The following is a 20,736-nucleotide window of genomic DNA, read 5'->3' as shown; positions in this document are numbered from 1 at the left end:
TATAGTTGTTTATTTACTTTTTGGATACTTCTATTTTTTAGTTTTTTTTAGAACTCTGTGAATAGAATATCTATATATGAATTTCATCCACTATCATTTACATTCTTTAAATGATATATTACCAAAGGCATATTTTTAAACTGTGTATTATTACATTGATTTCTAACAACACTGTATCAATTTACACTCCCAACAATAGAGCGTCAGAGGACCTGTCCTTCTGTCTTTGTAAGAATTGCTATCATTGCTTAAAAAATCCTTTCCAATTTGATGGGCAAAATAGTTTTTCATTGGATTGCACTTCTTTGAGGATTAGTAGAGTTAAACATTTAAAAAATAAGTTCATTGGCTATTTGTATTGTCTTTATAAATTATTTATATCTTTTGTACATTTTTGATTTTTAGTGTTTATTACTATTGATTTATAGGAGGTAATTCTATAATAAAGATAATTAACTATTTTCTATTTTTTTTCTTTGTGGTAAAATACGCATAATATAAAATTTGCTATCTGCACTATTTTTAACTGTACAGTTCAGTGGTATTAAATACAATAATAATGTTGTCACCAACATTCATCTCCATAACTCTTTTCATCTTGGAAAACTGAAACTCTGTACCCATTAAACAATAACTCCTCATTTCCTTTTCTCACCAGCCTCTAGCAACCACCATCCTAATTTCTGTCTCCAAAATTTTGTCTACTCTAAATACCTTATATAAATGTAATTATGCAGTATTTTTCTTTAGGTGACTGGCTTATTTCACTCAGTGTCATGTCCTTAAGGTTCATCCATGTTGTGCAGAATTTCCTTCCTTTTGAAGACTAATAATATTCCGTTGTATGTATACACCATTTTTTCCCTATGCATTCATCCACTGATGAACACTTGGGTTGCTTCCATGTTTTAGCTATTGTGAATAATGCTGCTATGAACATGGGTGCGCAAATATCTGTTTTTGTCCCTGATTTCAATTCTTTTGTGTGTATACCCAGAAGTGGAATTGCTGGATTATATGGTAAATCTAATTTTTTTTTTTTTTAAAGGAACTGCCATACTGTTTTCCACAGAGGCTGTACCATTTTACATTTCTCTTTGGAGGAATGTCTATCAAAGTCCTTTGCCTATTTTTGAATTGGGTTGTTTGTTGTTTTGTTGTTGAGTTTTAGGAGTTCTCTATATACTCTGGATATTAATCGCTTATCAGGTATATAATTTATGAATATTTTCCCCCATTCTGTGGGTTGCCGTTCTCTCTGTTGAATTAAAATGAAAAAATTAAAATAAAAAAAACTTTCATGAAGTCCAATTTGTCTGTTTTTTTCTTTTGTTATTTCTGCCTTTGGTGTCATATCCAAGAAATCATTGCTAAATCCAATGTCATGAAGCTTTTTGTCCTATGTTTTCTTCTAAGAATTTTATATTTTTAGTTCTTTTTTTTAAAACGTCTTTATTGGAGTATAATTGCTTTACAATGGTGTGTTAGTTTCTGCTGTATAACAAAGTTAATCAGCTATACATAAACATATATCCCCATATCTCCTCCCTCTTGCGTCTCCCTCCCACCCTCCCTATCCCACCCCTCTAGGTGGACACAAACACCGAGCTGATCTCCCTGTACTATGTGGCTGCTTCCCACTAGCTATCTATTTTACATTTGATAGTGTATATATGTCCATGCCACTCTCTCACTTCGTCCCAGCTTACCCTTCCCCCTCTCCGTGTCCTCAAGTCCATTATCTACGTCTGCATCTTTATTCCTGTCCTGCCCCTAGGTTCATCAGAACTTTTTTTTTTTTGGATTCCATATATGTGTGTTAACATATGGTATTTGTTTTTCTCTTTCTGACTTACTTCACTCTGTATGACAGTCTCTAGGTCCATCCACTTCACTACAAATAACTCAATTTTGTTTCTTTTTATGGCTGAGTAATATTCCATTGTATATATGTACCACATCTTCTTTATCCATTCATCTGTCAATGGACACTTAGGTTGCTTCCATGTCCTGGCTGTTGTAAATAGAGCTGCAATTATATTGGGGTACATGACTCTTTTTGAATTATGGTTTTCTCAGGGTATATGCCTAGTAGTGGGATTGCTGGCTCATATGGTAGTTCTATTTTTAGTTTTTTAAGGAACCTCCATAGTGTTCTCCATAGTGGCTGTATCAATTGACATTCCCACCAACAGTGCAAGAGGACTCCCTTTTCTCCACACCCTCTCCAGTATTTACTGTTTGTAGATTTTTTGATGATGGCCATTCTGACTTGTGTGAGGTGATACCTCATTGTAGTTTTGATTTGCATTTCTCTAATGATTAGTGATGTTGAGCATCCTTTCATGTGTTTGTTGGCAATCTGTATATCTTCTTTGGAGAAATGTCTATTTAGGTCTTCAGCCCATTTTTGGATTGGGTTGTTTGTTATTGAGCTGCATGAGCTGCTTGTATATTTTGGAGATTAATCCTTTGTCAGTTGTTTCATTTGCACATATTTTATCCCATTCTGAGGGTTGTCTTTTCGTCTTGTTTATGGTTTCCTTTGCTGTGCAAAAGCTTTTAAGTTTCATTAGGTCCCACTTGTTTATTTTTGTTTTTATTTCCATTTCTTTAGAAGGTTGGTCAAAAAGGATCTTGCTGTGATGTATGTCATAGAGTGTTCTGCCTATGTTTTCCTCTAAGAGTTTTATAGTGTCTGGCCTTACATTTAGGTCTTTAAGCCATTTTGAGTTTATTTTTGTGTATGGTGTTTTAGTTCTTACATTAAGGTCTTTGATCCATTTTGAGTTAATTTTTGTATATGGTGTTAGGTAAGGGTCCAACTTCATTCTTTTGCATGTGGATATCCAGTTTTCCAAGTACTGTTTGTGGAAAAGACTGTCCTTTCCCCATTGAATGGTCTTGATACCCTTGTCAAAAATCATTTGACCATATATGTGAGGGTTTATTTCTGGACTTTCTATTCTACTTCATTGGTCTATATGTCTGTCTTTATGCAGTACAAGTGTTTTGATTACATTAGTTTTATTGATTTCAAATTTTATCCCATCGTAGTTGGAGAAGATAATTTGTATGATATTTATCTTTTTAAAACTATTGATACTTAATTTGTGGTCTAACATATGGTCTATTCTGGAAAATGTCCCATGTGTGGACAGTTAACTTTTTCTGTTTTTGTTGTTGTTGTTGTTTGTTTGTTTCAAAGATGTTTTGCTTTGTCATTTGTCTTTTAATTTTCTTATGACCTTTTGGATATACTCATATGTTCTGGCTCTTTCTAATGTGATTTATTTTTCAATTGCTTTTTATGCTTAGGAATTCCTTTTCCAAGGTCAGTTAAATATTCTCAATAGTTCTAGTTTTTTTTTTTTTTATTCAGAAACATGGTATCTTCTCATGTATATTTGCTGGAACCTCTTAGAGGTTTTCTTAATACCAGTCACAACACTCGGTATCCACTTACCTGAGAAAAGAGTTCAGAACCTGGGATTACAGATCTTGATTGTAAAAATTATATTTTACATAATAGATCTTCTTTCAAACATTACTTTTGACATATTCATTAGGTCCTAAACACATATGCGACATTATTTACTTAATGTTATAGTTAAATAGTTTGGTTTCCTTGCTCAGTGTCAGTTGTTTAATATTATGACTTTTCCATTTTAGTTCTTGACTTCTTGGTTAGACAAAAGTCTTGAAACATTTAGTGCAGCCAGGCTCAATTTTCTTTACTAGTCTCGAGTATGCATCTATGTAAGTATAGTTTGCTGGTTTGAAGAAGGAATCAGTTGTACCTTTTGCATTGTCTCTGTTGATGACAAGAGGCAGAATTGTCTAACTTAAACCAGCTAAAGCAAAGAGAAGGGATCTGTTGGCACATATAGCTGGGAAGAAGAGGACACAAGTCATGTGGGTTTCAGGCATGGATGGATCTAGCACTCTCTCTCGTGCATATTTGGTTGTTTCTCTCATTTTTTCCTATGGCAGATGACCTTCTTCCATTTGGTAGGAGGAAGGGGTAGGGGGGTCAGGGATGAGGGCACAGAATGCTGCAGATATGCAGCATCATAGCCAGTGATTCCAGAGGAAAGACATTTTCCTCCCTCCTCCATCCTAGGATCTATATATCCTATAAAGGAATCTCATGCACCTAGTGTGGGCCATGTCCCTGCTCCTTGGACCAATTCCAGGGGCTAGTTGATGTTGTGCTGCCTTTGGCCAGGCCTGAGTTACATGCCCACCTCTGTGAAGGTAGAGAGTGGTTGGAAGTTTTACCAGAATCTAATGGAATGAGGAAGGGGAAATTTTCCCAAAGGAAAGAGGTGGGAGTAGGGGATGTACTGTACCAGAAAAATGAAGGAAGGGAGGCTGGGAAGAAAAACATAACTTGGGGCTCACTACATGTCTACTGTCTCATTCTCAGTCATTCTGAACCAATGAAAACACAAAAAACTACATTCCCAGGTATGTACTGCCAAGAGTGTTACCCCACCCGAAAGTCCTGTGCTTCTCACGGGATGCAGTGAGCCTACCATTTCCACATTCCTCTCTCCCTTCTCTCACCTCCACACCCACCCACTCCAGAACAAACAGTCAGATGATTGAATATTAACACTAGGTTTGGCCACTTCTTTTTCCTCCTGAAAGTAGAATCAGGAAAAATAAAATATTCCAACTCTTCACTGAATAGCAAGGCAATTTTTAGGGCAGAGAACATGACATAGGTCACGTCATGTTCTCTGAGAACATGATCATTGAGAATTTCCACTGTTGTTTTGCATGGATTCTTTGATATCTAGGCAGACCTTACCCTCTAATTTGTCTCTAACTTGTAGGGGCCAAATTTAAGTTGAAAAGAAAGGTGATTCCCTTCAGCTTCGTGAGCCAACCTAGTCTCCAACCTTTAGAGTATTCCAGGGCTCCAGGGACATACCTCTTTTCATGGTTTTGGTTCACCTAAACATGCCAGACTATGACAGATAATAAAACTGGAAGGGTATGTGATGGCCCAGTCATGGGGGAGCCTTGATTGCCATGCTGAGTAGCTCGGACTACCTTTAGGTAATGGTGTGGCATCAGAGGATCTTGGGGGAGTAAAATTGTCCAGTTTGCTCTTTGGACCTGCTGCTGTGGTCTGGTACTGTCACCTTGATGAACTGTACTTTTATTTTTTAATTTAATTTAATTTTTAAATTATTTTTAAAAATTGAGATATAGTTGATGTACAATATTACGTAAGTTACGGGTGTAAAACAGAGTGATTCACAATTTTTAAAGTTATACTCCATTTATAGTTATTATAAAACGTTGGCTATATTCCCTGTTGTACAATATATCCTTGTAGCTTATTTATTTTATATGTAGTAGCTTATACCTCTTAATTCCCTACCCCTGTTTTGCCCCTCCCCCCTTCCCTCTCTCCACTGGTAACCACTAGTTGATTCTCTATATCTGTGAGTCTGCTCCTGTTATATTTTTTGTTATATTCACCAGTTTGTTGTATTTTCTATTTTTATTTTTTTATTATTTTGGCCATGCCGTGTGGCTTGTGGGATCTTAGCTCCCTGACCATGGATTGAACCCAGGCCCTTGGCAGTGAAAGTGCAGAGTCCTAACCACTGGACTGCTGGGGAATTCCTGTTGTATTTTTTAGATTCCACATATAAGTTATGTCATACAGTATTTGTCTTTCTCTGTCTGACTTATTTCACTTAGCATAATGCTCTCCAAGTCCATCCATGTTGTTGCAATGGCAAAATTGATAAACTGTGCTTTTAAAGAACAGTGTTTTAATTTCTCTGCCTTGGATATTTGCTATTGTACTTTTATAACCTACTCATCTTGTGGGGGGGGGTCCATAAATCTTTGTGAAATATGTTACAAATATGCTCAGCATGGAGGGAGAAGTGCAAAAGAAAAAGGACTGTCTGGATTATCATCCAAATCCCCATGCTGCAGGAGACTAGCAGGTAGATTATGGACTAAGCAGAAGGTGAGGGGGCGACCGGTGGCAAGAAGATGCATGACGATCTTAGGATTCCGTGAAGGATCCAGAGGGAACAGGCTAAACTGGAACCAGATGTTGAAGTCTAGGTGAAACATTTATTTTATTTGTTTATTTAAGAAGATTATAATTTACAGAGCCAGTGAGGTGATTATTGATGTTTCAGGTTTATATATACAATATGAATATGTCTTTTAAGTTGAAAGGCCACATACCTGGAAAACTAGGTTGGCATTTTCATGCATTCCAAATATTTCTGGGTCATCTATCAAAGGCAGGTTTTCAATGTAGTCTTTAAACTCTTGTAGGCTGTCAGCCAAGGGTGCAAAATAGATACCTGTTATTGAAAACACAGAAGGCAATATGTCTCAAATAGACGAGCTTTGAGTACTGCTAGGTTTGGTGCTTCTCTGTCTGTTCAGATGGTGGCTGTAATCAGCTGCCTCACAGAGAAACAGGGATGGTTTTTCCTCACCTTCATCCCTGTGTCTAGTTTCTTTACCTTTTCTTGAGGCCTTTACATCTAATCAGTGCCCTAACCTTTCAGGGTGTTAACCTGCAGAACATTTCAAGATTCTGAGAACCCAGGGCTGTGCTACTGAGAGGTGTGTCCCGAATTTACGGAACTTTGAAAACACACTTAGAATACAACCCATTTTAGAGCAGAAATAATTCAAAATGGTTATCATACAATAGATATCTTTGTACTCTTACAACCAAAGCCGTTTTGAAGGTGGTCAAGCATGAGGATGGGAGGGTGTGGGGTCTGGGTTGTGAGGACTGGACACAGACAGCTCCTGGATGGAAAACTGAGAGATGCTGTCAACGACTTCTTGGAAAAAGTTGTTTTCCATGATATTGAAAAGTCACTCACCTGATTCAGAATATTTATAATCCTCTTGTAATGTTTCAGGAGAAAAAAATCTTTTCAAAACAGTACGAAGGCATCTTTGATCCCAGGTATCTGTAACTCTACCACCATATGTAATTTCACCTGAAAAGAAGTTTGCGTTTAAAAACATTGTTTGCTGATTGCCAACAGACACATGAAAGAATGCTCAACATCATTAATCATTAGAGAAATGCAAATCAAAACTACAATGAGGTATCATCTCACACCGGTCAGAATGGCCATCATCAAAAAATCTAGAAACAATAAATGCTGGAGAGGGTGTGGAGAAAAGGGAACCCTCTTGCACTGTTGGTGGGAATGTAAATTGATACAGCCACTATGGAGAACACTATGGAGGTTCCTTAAAAAACTAAAAATAGAACTACCATACGACCCAGCAATCCCACTACTGGGCATATACCCTGAGAAAACCATAATTCAAAAAGAGTCATGTACCAAAATATTCATTGCAGCTCTGTTTACAATAGCCAGGACATGGAAGCAATCTAAGTGTCCATCATCGGATGAATGGATAAAGAAGATGTGGCACATATATACAATGGAATATTACTCAGCCATAAAAAGAAATGAAATGGAGGTATTTGTAATGAGGTGGATGGAGTTAGAGTCTGTCATACAGAGTGAAGTAAGTCAGAAAGAGAAAAACAAATACAGTATGCTAACACATATATATGGAATCTAAGGAAAAAAAAAAAAGGTCATGAAGAATCTAGTGGCAAGACGGGAATAAAGACACAGACCTACTAGAGAATGGACTTGAGGATATGGGGAGGGGGAGGGGTGAGATGTGACAGGGTGAGAGAGTGTCATGGACATATATACACTACCAAATGTAAAATAGATAGCTAGTGGGAAGCAGCCGCATAGCACAGGGAGATCAGCTCGGTGCTTTGTGACCACCTAGAGGGGTGGGATAGGGAGGGTGGGAGGGAGGGAGTTGCAAGAGGGAAGAGATATGGGAACATATGTATATGTAGAACTGATTCACTTTGTTATAAAGCAGAAACTAACACACCATTGTAAAGCAATTATACTTCAATAAAGATGTTTAAAAAAAAAACATTGTTTGCTTTTAATTGATATGCATACACACATTCTAATAGGTTTATTTATTCACACATTTATTTGGTACTGAAAGTGGAGATAGCACATTAAGTTTCTTCTATTACCCAACTCCCAAAGATAATAAAAGTCTACTTTTAAAAAGCAGAAAAAATCTAGTATATGTTCTCTCCCCTAATTATTTTGCTTTTCCCAAATAACTGAAACTAAAGCCGGTGAGCTCTATTTGCATATTTCTTTCTTCTTCCTGTTTTTTTTCTTCAAAAATATTGATTTTGGGTCTTATCCCATCATTGACTGTAGTATTCTAAAACAGACATACTTTCCATGAACCACTGCTTCTTTTGGGGGTCAATGAGCTAAATGAAACTAAAACACTTACAACAAGCCATTCAAACTCTATACATACCTTATAAATCATTGATATTAAGCCAAGGAAGAAAGATAGATCCAAAGTGAAAGAGACAGCTTGCCTCACAGAAATTATGTTATGGGGAATTACAATTTAGTGGTATCCCATCTCTTTCAACAGAGAAATTATGCTCCATCGTCATCCCCAAGTTACAAGTAGGAAAGATATCTATTCTGCATTGGAATGATTGTACTGCTGGATGATATGATTCCTTGGAAAAATTCCAGACCCATTGCTACAATTCATTATTCACCTCTGTAGTGTTCCGAAAAGGATTTTACTTATGATACTGATATTGTCAACTTCTGAATCCTTTAAATGTTCATCCATTCTCATCTCCATCTCTTTCATTATGTCAAGAAGATTTTTTTTAAAATTCTTTTTCAAGCTGAGATGGTTGGTTGAGAGTAAGTTATTTGTGTTTGGAATCTCAGTAATTTATTTCTTCCAGGATAGCAACGTCCTGGCTTGCACCTATCTTCCCTCTCCTGTTGAGGCACTTCTGGTCAGTCTTACTGGCTCAGCCACTTAGAGTGAGGGGGTTGGGGAGTAAGTGCCAGAGCTGATGGTCAAGTAACTGACTCCCTGTATTAGCAATTCTAAGAGGGAAGAAAGAGATGCTGCTGTACTTTACTGAGAATACTCTTCAGTCACTCTCTGGGAAATCTTGCGACACGAAGTTGGGTTAAATCTTTGTGGTGGGTCCATCTAGCTTCAGATGGGAATGGATCCTGAGGGCTAGATGGGAATGTAAAGGTCAAGTTTCTTCAATTGCATCATGGTGTCTGGGAAAGGAGGGTGGCCGGGAAAACGCAGACTCCAATAATTAGTCAGTGGTGAGAGGAAAGAGTTGCCCTGAAGTGCATTATTCTAAAAAAAGTTTCGGCGACTTCCCTGGTGGTCCAGTGGTTAAGACCCCACACTTCTACCACAGGGGGCCCGGGTTTGATCCCTGGTTGGGAAACTAAGATCCCACATGCCGTGCGGCAGGGCCAAAAAAATTTTTTTAAACAAAAATATTTATATTTTGAGAAGAAGCACAGAAATATTTGCCTTAAAAATCATCAGACTTTGTGATTCTGCGTCCAGATTTTGTGTTATGTTTTTCTTGGATCAAAATGAGTAAACCAGGAACTCAAATAATTTGATTCAGGGTAGACGATTCACTTTTAGGCTTACTTTTAGGAAGGAGTCTTCTGGGTTTAGAAGACAGATGTTGGGAGGGGGCGTCTACCATTCATGTCCACCACCTGTCCTGGCCCAGGCATCACAGTTCCTGAGGGTCTTGTTGCAAATCCTGATGTGGTGTCTTCCCCTTCTCTTCCATTCTTATCCCTGTGGGCTGGCTCAGGGATGGCCCGACACAAACTGGATAGGCCTCAGGTTTGGCTCTGTCTTTGCCCACTTTGAGCTCAGAGCTGTCTCTTGGACTTAGGCATCGCTGTAGCTTACTCTATAAAATTGTAAGGACCGCCCCCCCCTCCAACCCCAAATACCTTCCCATATTTAAAGCCTCCTTAATCTTTCTCTGTTTATTCTCTCCTGTCTAGTCTCCCCCTTGGTGTTGCTGTATCCCCTTGTTCAATTCTTCGTCTTGCTTTTTTTATAGCTTTATAAGTTGTTGCACCTGTTCCCAGCCTAAAAGACTATAATTGCCAACCATTGCTTATAAGGTAGAGCCCAAATTTATTAACAACACACACAGGCTTTCAAGATGTGCCCGCAGATCACCTGGTTTTAGTTTTGTTGAAGATAAAGCTTTCCTCCATATACATCTCCTCTTTATACTCTGCTCTGGCACTTGTGAACTACTCAGTGTCTACAGGCATGCCACATCCCGACACTGCTGGGCTTTACCATCACTGTTCTCTCTGCCAGTGTGCTTTCCTGCCTCTTCTCTCCTGCTGAGCTCAACCCACCGTTCAGTGCCCCACTCAACCACTGCCTCCTTGGTGGAGCTTTCCCAGATTCCTCCAGGTAGCGTTATTTGCTCCTTCTGAATTCCCACAGCATTGTCCATACACTTCTATTTTGGTAATTGTCATACCATATTATAATTTATTTATTTTCTCCACCCCATGAGTTTTTGATAGGCAGGGACTACATCATCTTTGTATTTCCAGCATTTAGCATAGTGGTACTAACCTGTATTTTCTGGATTAATCCATAAATGACTGCCTAAAATCCCACCACAAGCAAATATCATTGCCTGGATAAAGCATTGCCTTTTTTTCTCCTATTGTTTTTTTTTTTTTAAATATTTTTGATGAGCTACACCTTGAAAATCATGTCACTTAAAATTTACATATATAATTAAATAGATTTTAGTAAATTTACAAAGTTGTGTAACCATCACCATGATCTAGTTTTAGAACATTTCTATCATTCCCCCAAATAAATCTTGTGCCCATTTGCAGTCACCGTCTATTTCTTACCCCTGGCCCCATGCAATCACTATCTTACTTTCTGTCTGTATATTTGCTTTTTCTGGAAATTTCACATAAATGGAATATAGAACATGTGATATTTTGTGTCTGGCTTCTTTTACTTAGCATAAAGTTTTTGAGGTTTATCCAAGTTGGAGCATGTATCAGTACTTTATTTCTTTTTCATGGGGAAGTAATATTACATTTGTAATATTGTATGGATAGGCCTCACTTTATCCATTCATCAGTTGATAGACATTCATGTTGTTTCCACTTTTGGGGATTATGAATAATGCTGTTATGAACATTTCTGTACAAGTTTTGGTGTGGACACGAGTTTTTATTTTCCCTGGTATAAAGCTAGGAGTGGAATGGAATTTCTGGGTCATATGGTAAACCTATTAACACATTTTCCAAAGCAGCAGCAACATATTACATTGTCACCAGCTATGTATGAGGGTTCCACTTTCTCCACATCCTTGCTAACACTTGTTACTATCTTTTTTTTATTATAGTCATCCTAATGGGTGTAAAGTGGTATCTCATTATGGCTTTAATTTTCATTTTCCTAATGACTAAGTGAGCATCCTTTCATGTGCTTATTAGGCATTTGTATGTCTTTTTTTTTGCGAAATGTACATTCAAATCTTTTGCGCATTTAAAAATTGGATTATTTTTCTTCTTACTGTTGTTGGCGTTCTTTATGTACTTCGTATACAGGTGCCTTATCAGATATATGATTGCAAATATTCTCTCTCAGTCTGTGGCTTCCTTTTTCACTTTCTTGATGGTGTTTGCTGAAGTGTAAAAGTTTTACATGTTGAAGAAGTTGAATTTATTATTTTTCTTTTATTGCTAGTGCTTTTTGTGTCATATCTAAGAAGCCATTATTAACCCAAAGTCATGAAGATTTACTTATATGCTTTCTCCTAAGAGTTTTATAGTTTCAGCTCTTACATTTAGATATATCACTCATTTTGAATTAATTTTTTGTATGGTGTGAGATAAGGATCCAAGTTCATTCTTTCGTAGATGGATATCCAATTGTCCCAGCATCACTTATTGAAAATACTCTCCTTCCCCCATTGAATTGTCCTGGCACCTTTGTTAAAAATAAATTGACCAGGGACTTCCCTGGTGGTGCAGTGATTAAGAATCTGCCTGCCAATGCCGGGGACACAGGTTCGAGCCCTGGCCCAGGAAAATCCCACACGCCTCGGAGCAACTAAGCCCGTGCGCCACAACTACTGAGCCTATGTGCCACAACTACCGAAGCCCGCGTGCCTAGAGCCCGTGCTCCACAACAAGAGAAGCCACCACAATGAGAAGCCCGCACACCGCAACAAAGAGTAGGCCACGCTCGCCACAACTAGAGAAAGCACACGTACAGCAACAGAGACCCAACACAGCCAAAAATAAATACATTAATAAATTTTTTTAAAAAAAATAAACTGACCATAAATATAAGGGTTTATTTCTGGATTCTCAATTCTGTTCCATTGATTATATGTCTATCCTTATGTCAGTACCATATTGTTTTTTTTTAAAAATTGAATTTAGTTGATTTACAATATTGTGTTAGTTTCAGGTGTATAGCAGTGATTCGTTTACACATATGTTTATATATCTATATATTTTTTCCGATTCTTTTCCTTTATAGTTTATTACAAGATATTGAATATAGTTCCCTGTACTATACAGTAAGTCCTTGTTGTCTCACATTCTCTTGATTTTTGTAGCTTTGTATAACTTTTGAAATTGGGAAATGTAACTCTTCTGACTTCATTCTTTTTTTTCAGGATTGTTTTTGCTTTTTGGGGCCCTTTGCATTTCCATCCAAATGTTGTAATCAGCTTGCCAATTTCAGCAACAGTGTCAGCTGAGATTTTGATAGGGATTGTGTTAAATCTATAGATCGGTCTGGGGATTATTGCCACTTTCACAATATTGTGTCTCTCAATCCACGAGCATGTCATGTCTCTTCATTTATTTAGATTAATTTTCTTTGGCAGGGCTTTGCAGGTTTCAGTGCACAAATCTGCACTTCTTTTGGTAAATTTATTCTTAAGCAGTTTATTCTTTTTGATGTTATCATGAATAGAATTAAAAGTATTTTCTAATTGTTCATTGCCAGTGTATAGAAATGCAGTTGATTTTTGTATATTGACTTTGTATCCTACAACCTTGTCAAACTCATTTGTTACTTCCAGTTTGTGTGTGTGTGTGTGTGTGTGTGTGTGTGTGTGAATTCCTTAGGATTTTCTGCATGTAAGATCTTGTCATCTGCAAATAAAGATAGGTTTACTTCTTCCATGCTAATCTGGATGTCTTTGATTTCTTTTCCTTGTCTAATTTCCCTGGCTAGAATCTTCAGCACAACATTGAATAGTAGTGATGAGAGCAGATACATCTTTGTCTCATTCCTTTCTACCCTTTTCAAAACACAAGTTACTCCTGCAGCAGTAGAAATTGAGGTAACCAGAAAGGTCAACTGTTCTAGGAGAGAAGGAAGGGAGAGAAAAGCTAGGAAGCAGAAAATTCAGGGTGCATAGAGGGTGCCAGAGAAGAATTCTGCCTAACTCACTGTTATGTTAAGCAATGTTGGCCACACAGGAGTGGCTGGGAGCAGGAGTACAAAGTAGCTTCCCAGGTTCCATGCCCACTTCTCTTGGTCCACCCTGGGGATGGGTCCTCATCCATTTCTATACTCTTTTGCTGCCCTTCACTCAAACATGTTCCAAGGTGTCACGTGCTGTTCAAGGCTCTAGATCAGCTGATACCTCTCTGCTGTTCCCCATTTCCCTTGCTCACCAATGAAAACCATCCATTCTCATTCTGCTCTCTCCCTCCCTCACCTCCCAGTGGGAATCTGTTCTTCATTATTTGGGTCTACATGGTCTAAATTGTATCTGATTTTGGCAGTAAGATCTCATTTGGCCACAATTCATATTTGTTAAAAATTGTAATTCCTGAAATAGTTTTTCCTTTTTCATAAGTGCACCTAACTCAACAGGTCTCGACTAGTCAATCTTGTTTAGATTCTTTTGAATTTAAGAGCACAGACTCTGGAGGCTGGACTGCCTGCCTTTAAATCTTGGCTTCACCCTTGTAAACTGTGTTCTTCAGGTTCCTCATGTGTAAAATAGGGATATAATAGTCTTCACCTTATAGAGTTGTTGTAAGGATTAAATCTGCTAATTCATGGGACATGCTTAAAACATGCTTAGCATGTAGCAAGAGCTATCTAAGTTTTTGCTATTATTATTTGGGAAAACATTCATCCCATTTCCTATGTGTAAATATTCTTATGATATTCTTATCATGGTCTTATCTTCTCAAAGGCAGTATCAGAAGTCATCACCACCATCACCAAAGGCTTGGGAGGACATCGTTTTGGTATAAGCCAGGTGGGTGTAAACCAACAACTGTGTGGTGCACAGCTGGACATCAGACCATGTGGGCATACTGACCAGTGATGTAAATCAATGCATCCCAGGGAATCTTTCCTTCTTGACAGTAAAGGTTGAGGTTCAGTAAAGCACATTCCCTGTCACTGTCGTTAAATTCATAGCAGATATTCCAACCAAGAGGGCCGAACTTTTTTCTTTCCTAGAATAGAAAATGAAAATGGTCTTAAAGTTTGATAAAATTGTGTAAAATACTGAAAACTAAAAGGTTTCTGTTGAAGTTGAGCATCCTCATTGTGCAAAATCAGTTAAAATCATGACATTCAACGTGAGCCAGGCTTTCAGTTTGGCTGTCACCAAACGGGGCAGGCACCTCTTCCTCCAACACTGGCTTTTTGCCAATTTTCCAAAAGAAAATTTGATATTACGAGAAATGTGAAAATGTGATAGACTTGTCAAAAGAACATTTGTTCTTCATGGTAAAATAAAATATTTCTCCATCAAAATAGGGAAAACTATCCCACCTAGAGTCTTTTGGCATAAAAATATTGACACTAATCACCCATCTGGTGGAGAGAGCTGCCCCCAACTCTTCTAAGAAGTCTGTCTATCACCCAGGCTTTTCAGTCATGCGTGATGTGCTGGTTACATGCTGACTTCTCTATAGCGGCCTTTTTTTTTTTTTAAACTGATACCCAGAATCTCAATTCTTGTTTCATAACTCCCCATAGTGAAATCTTTCCCTTTCTTTGTTATCTCCTTATCTCACCTAATTTCTTAATTCTAAACTACTGATTGTATCAGAGGATTGGTCCCACGTTCCCTCCTCTTTTCTTAAATTTATATTTTTATTTAAAAAATTTTTAAATTATTATTATTTTTAAAATTTATTTATTTATTTTTGGCTGCGTTGGGTCTTCGTTGCTGCGCGTGGGCTTTCTCTACTTGCCGTGAGTGGGGTCTACCCTTCGTTGCGGTGCACGGGCTTTTCATTTTGGTGGCTTCTCTTGTTGCAGAGCACGGGCTCTAGGCGTGCGGGCTTCAGTAGTTGCAGCACGTGGGCTCAGTAGTTGTGGCTCATGGGCTCTAGAGCGCAGGCTCAGTAGTTGTGGCACACGGGCTTAGTTGCTCCGCAGCATGTGGGATCTTCCTGGACCAGGGCTCGAACCCGTGTCCCCTGCATTGGCAGGTGGATTCTTAATCACTGCGCCACCAGGGAAGTCCCCTTAAATTTATTTTTTAATTTTTATACAATTTTTAAAGGTTACACTCCATTTACAGTTGTTACAAAATATTGGCTATATGCCCTGTGTTGTACAATACATCCTTGAGCCTGTCTTACACCCAATAATTTGTACCTCCCCCTCCACCACCCCAGATAGCCTCCCCACCCGGTAACCACTACTTTGTTCTCTGTATCAGTGAGTCTGCTTCTTTTTTGTTATATTCACTAGTTTGTTGTATTTTTAAAATTTTTTATTTATTTTTTGTAATTAAATATTTATTTATTTATTTATTTATTTATATGGTTGTGCTGGGCCTTAGCTGCAGCAGGCAGGCCCCTTAGTTGCGGCATGTGGGCTCCTTAGTTGTGGCATGCAAACTCTTACTTGCGGCATGCATGTGGGATCTAGTTCCCTGACCAGGGATCGAACCCCGGCCCCCTGCATTGGGAGCGTGGAGCCTTAACCACTGAGCCACCTGGGAAGTCTCTGTTGTATTTTTTTAAATAACTTTTTTTATAACTATTTTTTTAAGATTTATTATTTATTTATTTGTTTATTTATTTTTGGCTGCGTCGGGCCTTAGTTGCAGCACGCGGGCTTCTCTCTAGTTGTGGCATGTGGGTTTTCTCTCTCTAGTTGTGGCACTCAGGCTCCAGGGCCCGCAGGCTCTGTAGTTGTGGTGAGCGGGGTCCAGAGAGAGTGGGCTCTGTAGTTTGTGGCACGCAAGCTCTCTAGTTGAGGTGTGTGAGCTTAATAGTTGTGGCGCGTGGGCTTAGTTGCCCCCGTGGCATGTGGGATCTTAGTTCCCCGACCAGGGATCGAACTGGCGTCCCCTGCATTGCAGGGCAGATTCTTTACCACTGGACCACCAGGGAAGTCCCTGTTGTATTTTTTAGATTACCCATATAAAGTGATATCATATAATGTTTGTCTTTCCTTTCTCTGCCTGACTTAATTCACTTAGCATAATACCCTCTAAGTCCATCCATGTTGCTGCAAATGGCAAAATTTCATTCTTTTTTATGGCTGATTAGTATTCCATTGTATATATATATACCACATCTTTTTTATCCATTCATCTGTTGAGGGACACTTAGGTTGGTCTATATTTTGGCAACTGTACCATGTTTCCTCCTCTCCATCTCAAAATTTCCCTAAATCTTAAACCATCCCTCATCTCAGCTGCTTTTGTTAGTAGAACAAAGGCCTCCCACTGGGAGCCCCAATCCCAGCCTCTCCGATCTCCTCTAGGACCTTGTTTACTTATTTATCCCAAATTTTACATCTTTAATCTTTGTTTCTTCTCTACTGATTCTTCATCTGCAGACCACACACATTTGAAAACTAGGCAGCCTGTCTAATCAAGACACCATATAGAGATATGGAGCTGGAGTCAGAATTCCGGTACAAGGGCCACAGGATGGACACCAGATCAGGGCAGTGAGGTCTGAACAGAGGGGGGAAAGGAGTGCCCAGTACGAGGCCACAGGATGGACACCAGATCAGGGCAGTGAGGTCTGAACAGAGGGGGGAAAGGAGTGCCCAGTATGAGGCCACAGGATGGGCACCAGATCAGGGCAGTGAGGTCTGAACAGAGCGGGGAAAGGAGTGCCCAGCTGAAGGCCACTTTTCGGGGGACTTGGAGCTCTAATCACAGGGAGGAAGCTGTTAAGGGTCTAAGCCCACTCCAACAGGAGCAGGTGAGAGTGAAATTATTGTAAGAAAAATGCAGACTTGCCGACTGACATGATATATATGCGTAAAGGAGGAAGAATAAAAATAATCCTGAAACTCTGAGTGTAGGTGATTGAGAGAATGGGACCACCGATTTCAGGAGTAGAGTCTGGAAGGGAAGCAGATTTTGCGAGTGACGCACAGCTGTGGAGATCAATTTCGTGTTCTTGAATTTGACCTACTACATTCATCCAGGAGGGGGTGCTCCTTAGGTCAGAGCAGAGCTGGGAGGCAAAGCTGTGAGATACAGAGGCAAGGGGTGTGCAGAGATCAGGGACTGAGTTAAAACAACTTGGGTTCAGACAGAACAGGGCCCTCAGCATTTCACAATGCCATTTGTAAGCTTTTACTTAATTCTTTTTATTGCTTTATTTTTAACCTAATACACTTCTTGTCTCTATTAAAATACAAATTGAGTGTACCTGAATAATTGCATGGAAGAAACAAATGCCGAATATTATTTGTCTCCATTTTCTTCTAAGTATATTTTCTTCAAAAAATGAAGGTGTCATTTCGGTAAATGCTCGTCTGATATTTGCACGTAAACCTTTTGGAGGCTCATTGGTTACCTGTAGAGACACCCGCGGCAGAGAGGGTGGTTGTACAGATATGCATTATTTCCGAATAACACAAACAGGCTGAAGCCAGTGAGGGGATGTAAATAACCAATGCCTGGGAGACATTCCTGCCCTGTTTGCGCCTGCTCTGTATCTTGCTCGGCCTCAGTCTCTGGAGAATAGGGGGTCCTCAGACCTATAGTGTGTGAACCACCTCAACAAGAACCTCAGACACTTCCATTTGGTGTCCATTTCTCTAAACATGGACCAGAAAGGATGCTCAGGCTTTCTGCACTGGATTTTCTGGTCATCTCAATATACGGCATCACCCCACACTTTGCCTTGATGGCACAGGGCAGACAGGGAAGAGGCATCCCTGGTTCCTGGGTGATCATTCACATGCAGAGGCTTCCCATATATTGGAAACTTCCAGCCTTGCAATCCAGCAACCATACTCCCTGTGGGCCTTCCTGTTTCCCAAATGCTGAAACATTCTCTTAACTCTGGGAGGGGTTCTGTACTCATTCCTCTGCATCCTTGACGTTTTCTTATAGAGGGGAAGAGTGGAGGTGTTGAATGACCAGCAGAACTAGGGCACATAAGGATGGGCAATGGTCTGGGAAATTGTTTCCCTGCTCACTCTCCGGTGAAGGGACACCGACTCCCACTTCCCCACCTGGGCCACCTGGACTCTGACACAACCTGGCACAAGCCTGGGCTTCCTGGACCCACTCAGCGAACACCCTGAGGCCAATCATGTTACAGGCCAACCATACGTTACCTTGACAGAATTTTGAAGAACTGTAACCGGAAATGTATTACTAGGCATGGAACTTAAAAAAAGTCGAAATGTGTCCTTGATAACAATATCTGTTTAAAACAAAGACAAAACGACAAAAAAGGAAAATGCATACCTCTGAGTAACACTTTTCTGTAAGAAATAATTATTATAGGATAGCAAAAAAAAAATATGCTGTAAGGTCTGTTTAAAGACTAGGCTTTCTATTTTCAGTATTTTATGTTGTAAAATCTTCTAAAATGGAGGTGAGGGGACTCTTTACAGAAGCTCTTCACACAAGTCAGTTTGGCAGTCTAGATGCTGGCACATTTGAGTAAAGAAATTACTCAATTAATTTCTCAATTATTCAGTTTAATTTCACATTAATTTTCAATACGTGATAGAGATGCTAAGGACCTTTCCTCTGAAATTGGGAAAATTTTCAGTTGAAAGAGAGGACAGTTACTACATTTACGCTCAAGAAGGGGTTTTAGTTTTTGTTCGTTTTTATTTATTTTTTATTTTTTTAGCCATTCAATTTAAGGAAAATTGCATGAAAATGGCCGGAAAGCCCTCTGGAGAAAAAAGAAATTTGTCCCTTCTGCAGAGATGTTGCAAAGGGAGCTCAGGGAGCAGGGAAACGGAGAGACCTCACATACAGCATCAAGAAGTTAAGTCAATATACGCTTCCTTTCTGAGCTGTGGACAGAGAACCTAAGAAAGAACAAGCTCCATTCCAGGTTCAAAAGGCCAAAGCAGAGCTGGGAAAATCATTGATCGCATCACAGGAAGGCACAGGTATCATCGAAGGAGGCCTTTCTTGGCATTGGTCTCTAAGTACAAGTGACGGTGTTTCTCCGACACTTTCGGCTTGCTCCCTCCGAGGGAGGGGCCGGGCACTAGCTGTTCCTTCTACCTGAATGCTCTTCCTTTAGACTCCCTTACTTTCTTCAAGTGTTGATCAAACGCCACCTTCTCAAAGAGGTCTATCTAGACCACGTCATGTAAAACTGCTATCCACCCTTCCTCCTCACCCCCATTCCATCCCAACCTTTCTGTTTCTCCTTACTTTCCTTCTAATTTTTTCCAAAGCTCTGCCACATTCTATCATACCTTATAAATTACTTATTTGTTATGTAGTTTGTTTATTGTCTCTCTCCCCTCACTAGCATGTAAGCTCAATGAGGGCAGATGACTATGGTTATTTTGTTCACCAACATACCCTAAGCATCTAGAACAATGCATTGTACGTGGTAGGTTCTCGAATATTTATTAAATGAATGACTACAGATTAAAGCTGAATTTATGCTTCTTGGTTTAGTAATCTAAATTCATGAGCTATATTAAATAGCTAAAATTAAAAGTTAATTCTAGTACAATTCTAGAACAGCACTAAAGTTGCTTGTATGGTAAAAACTATTAGGCATAAGTCAAACATCATCAAAGTCTTAGGGCTAATGATTTCATTAACCAAAAAAACCAAAGAGTGAAAAAGGCCAGGTTTAGAGAAGCATTTTTTTAAAGTACCTTTTCTCTTATAATTGCAAAAGCATCAAGAATCTTAACTTTCATAGACATCATAGAAGTTTAGGGCTGGAATGGAAGTAGAAATCATCTTAGTTGTGGGACTTCTAGCAATGACGCTATGTAGTCATTTTATTGCGGGGGAAACTGAGGTCCAGAGAAGAGGCGTGATATGTACAGTCAGGAAGTGGTGGGGGCGAAACTCTAATCAGGTCTTAGAATTTCAAGCCCAGAGGGTTTTTTCCTTCCTCTACCTCTTTTTTTTCATTCACTTTCTCTTTTCAGTTTATTACCTGAATGTTTTTTTGTTTTTTTTTGTTTTTTTCTGGTTCAAGTTAAACATTAAAACTCAAATGGTTAAGTTAATAAACAATTGTAACAAGGGCCAGGAGAGGATTTTTCTATCCACTTAAACACTTAAAATCCATCAACACCTTCGCTGGCTTCCATAGCCCATCCAGCCTCCTTGAAGGTCTGGCAAACACTCTTGTCCGGGTCATTGTGAAGCTGAACTACAGGTCCATACTTGGAAGGCTCACATAGTACCACTGCAGCAAACTGCTTTTTAGATGCCTTCCCAGCATTTTTTTTCCTAATCATAATCCTAATCATCAGGATTAGGAACAGTAGTAAAGACCTTCTTGTCATTTTTCTTTAATTATTTAAATAGAAATAAGCCACAGGCCC

General features: G+C 39.1%; 1 protein-coding gene across 1 annotated transcript in view; it reads right to left on the bottom strand.

The window, feature by feature from the left end:
- Positions 1 to 20,736, bottom strand: part of DNAH6 (dynein axonemal heavy chain 6) — a 290,936-nt gene that overhangs the window by 17,292 nt on the left and 252,908 nt on the right. Inside the window, exons 66-70 of the mRNA XM_061168664.1 lie at positions 18,529 to 18,617; positions 17,613 to 17,759; positions 14,294 to 14,432; positions 6,885 to 7,004; positions 6,226 to 6,347 (exon numbers count right to left, since the gene is read on the bottom strand). Of these exons, the coding sequence (XP_061024647.1) occupies positions 6,226 to 6,347; positions 6,885 to 7,004; positions 14,294 to 14,432; positions 17,613 to 17,759; positions 18,529 to 18,617 (617 nt within the window). The remainder of the gene's footprint in view (positions 1 to 6,225; positions 6,348 to 6,884; positions 7,005 to 14,293; positions 14,433 to 17,612; positions 17,760 to 18,528; positions 18,618 to 20,736) is intronic.

This window comes from Eubalaena glacialis, chromosome 14, assembly GCF_028564815.1.
Source record: "Eubalaena glacialis isolate mEubGla1 chromosome 14, mEubGla1.1.hap2.+ XY, whole genome shotgun sequence".
Classification (NCBI taxonomy): domain Eukaryota; kingdom Metazoa; phylum Chordata; class Mammalia; order Artiodactyla; family Balaenidae; genus Eubalaena; species Eubalaena glacialis.
Note: the sequence above shows the minus strand (reverse complement) of the source record. Positions and strands in the feature narration are given on the sequence as shown.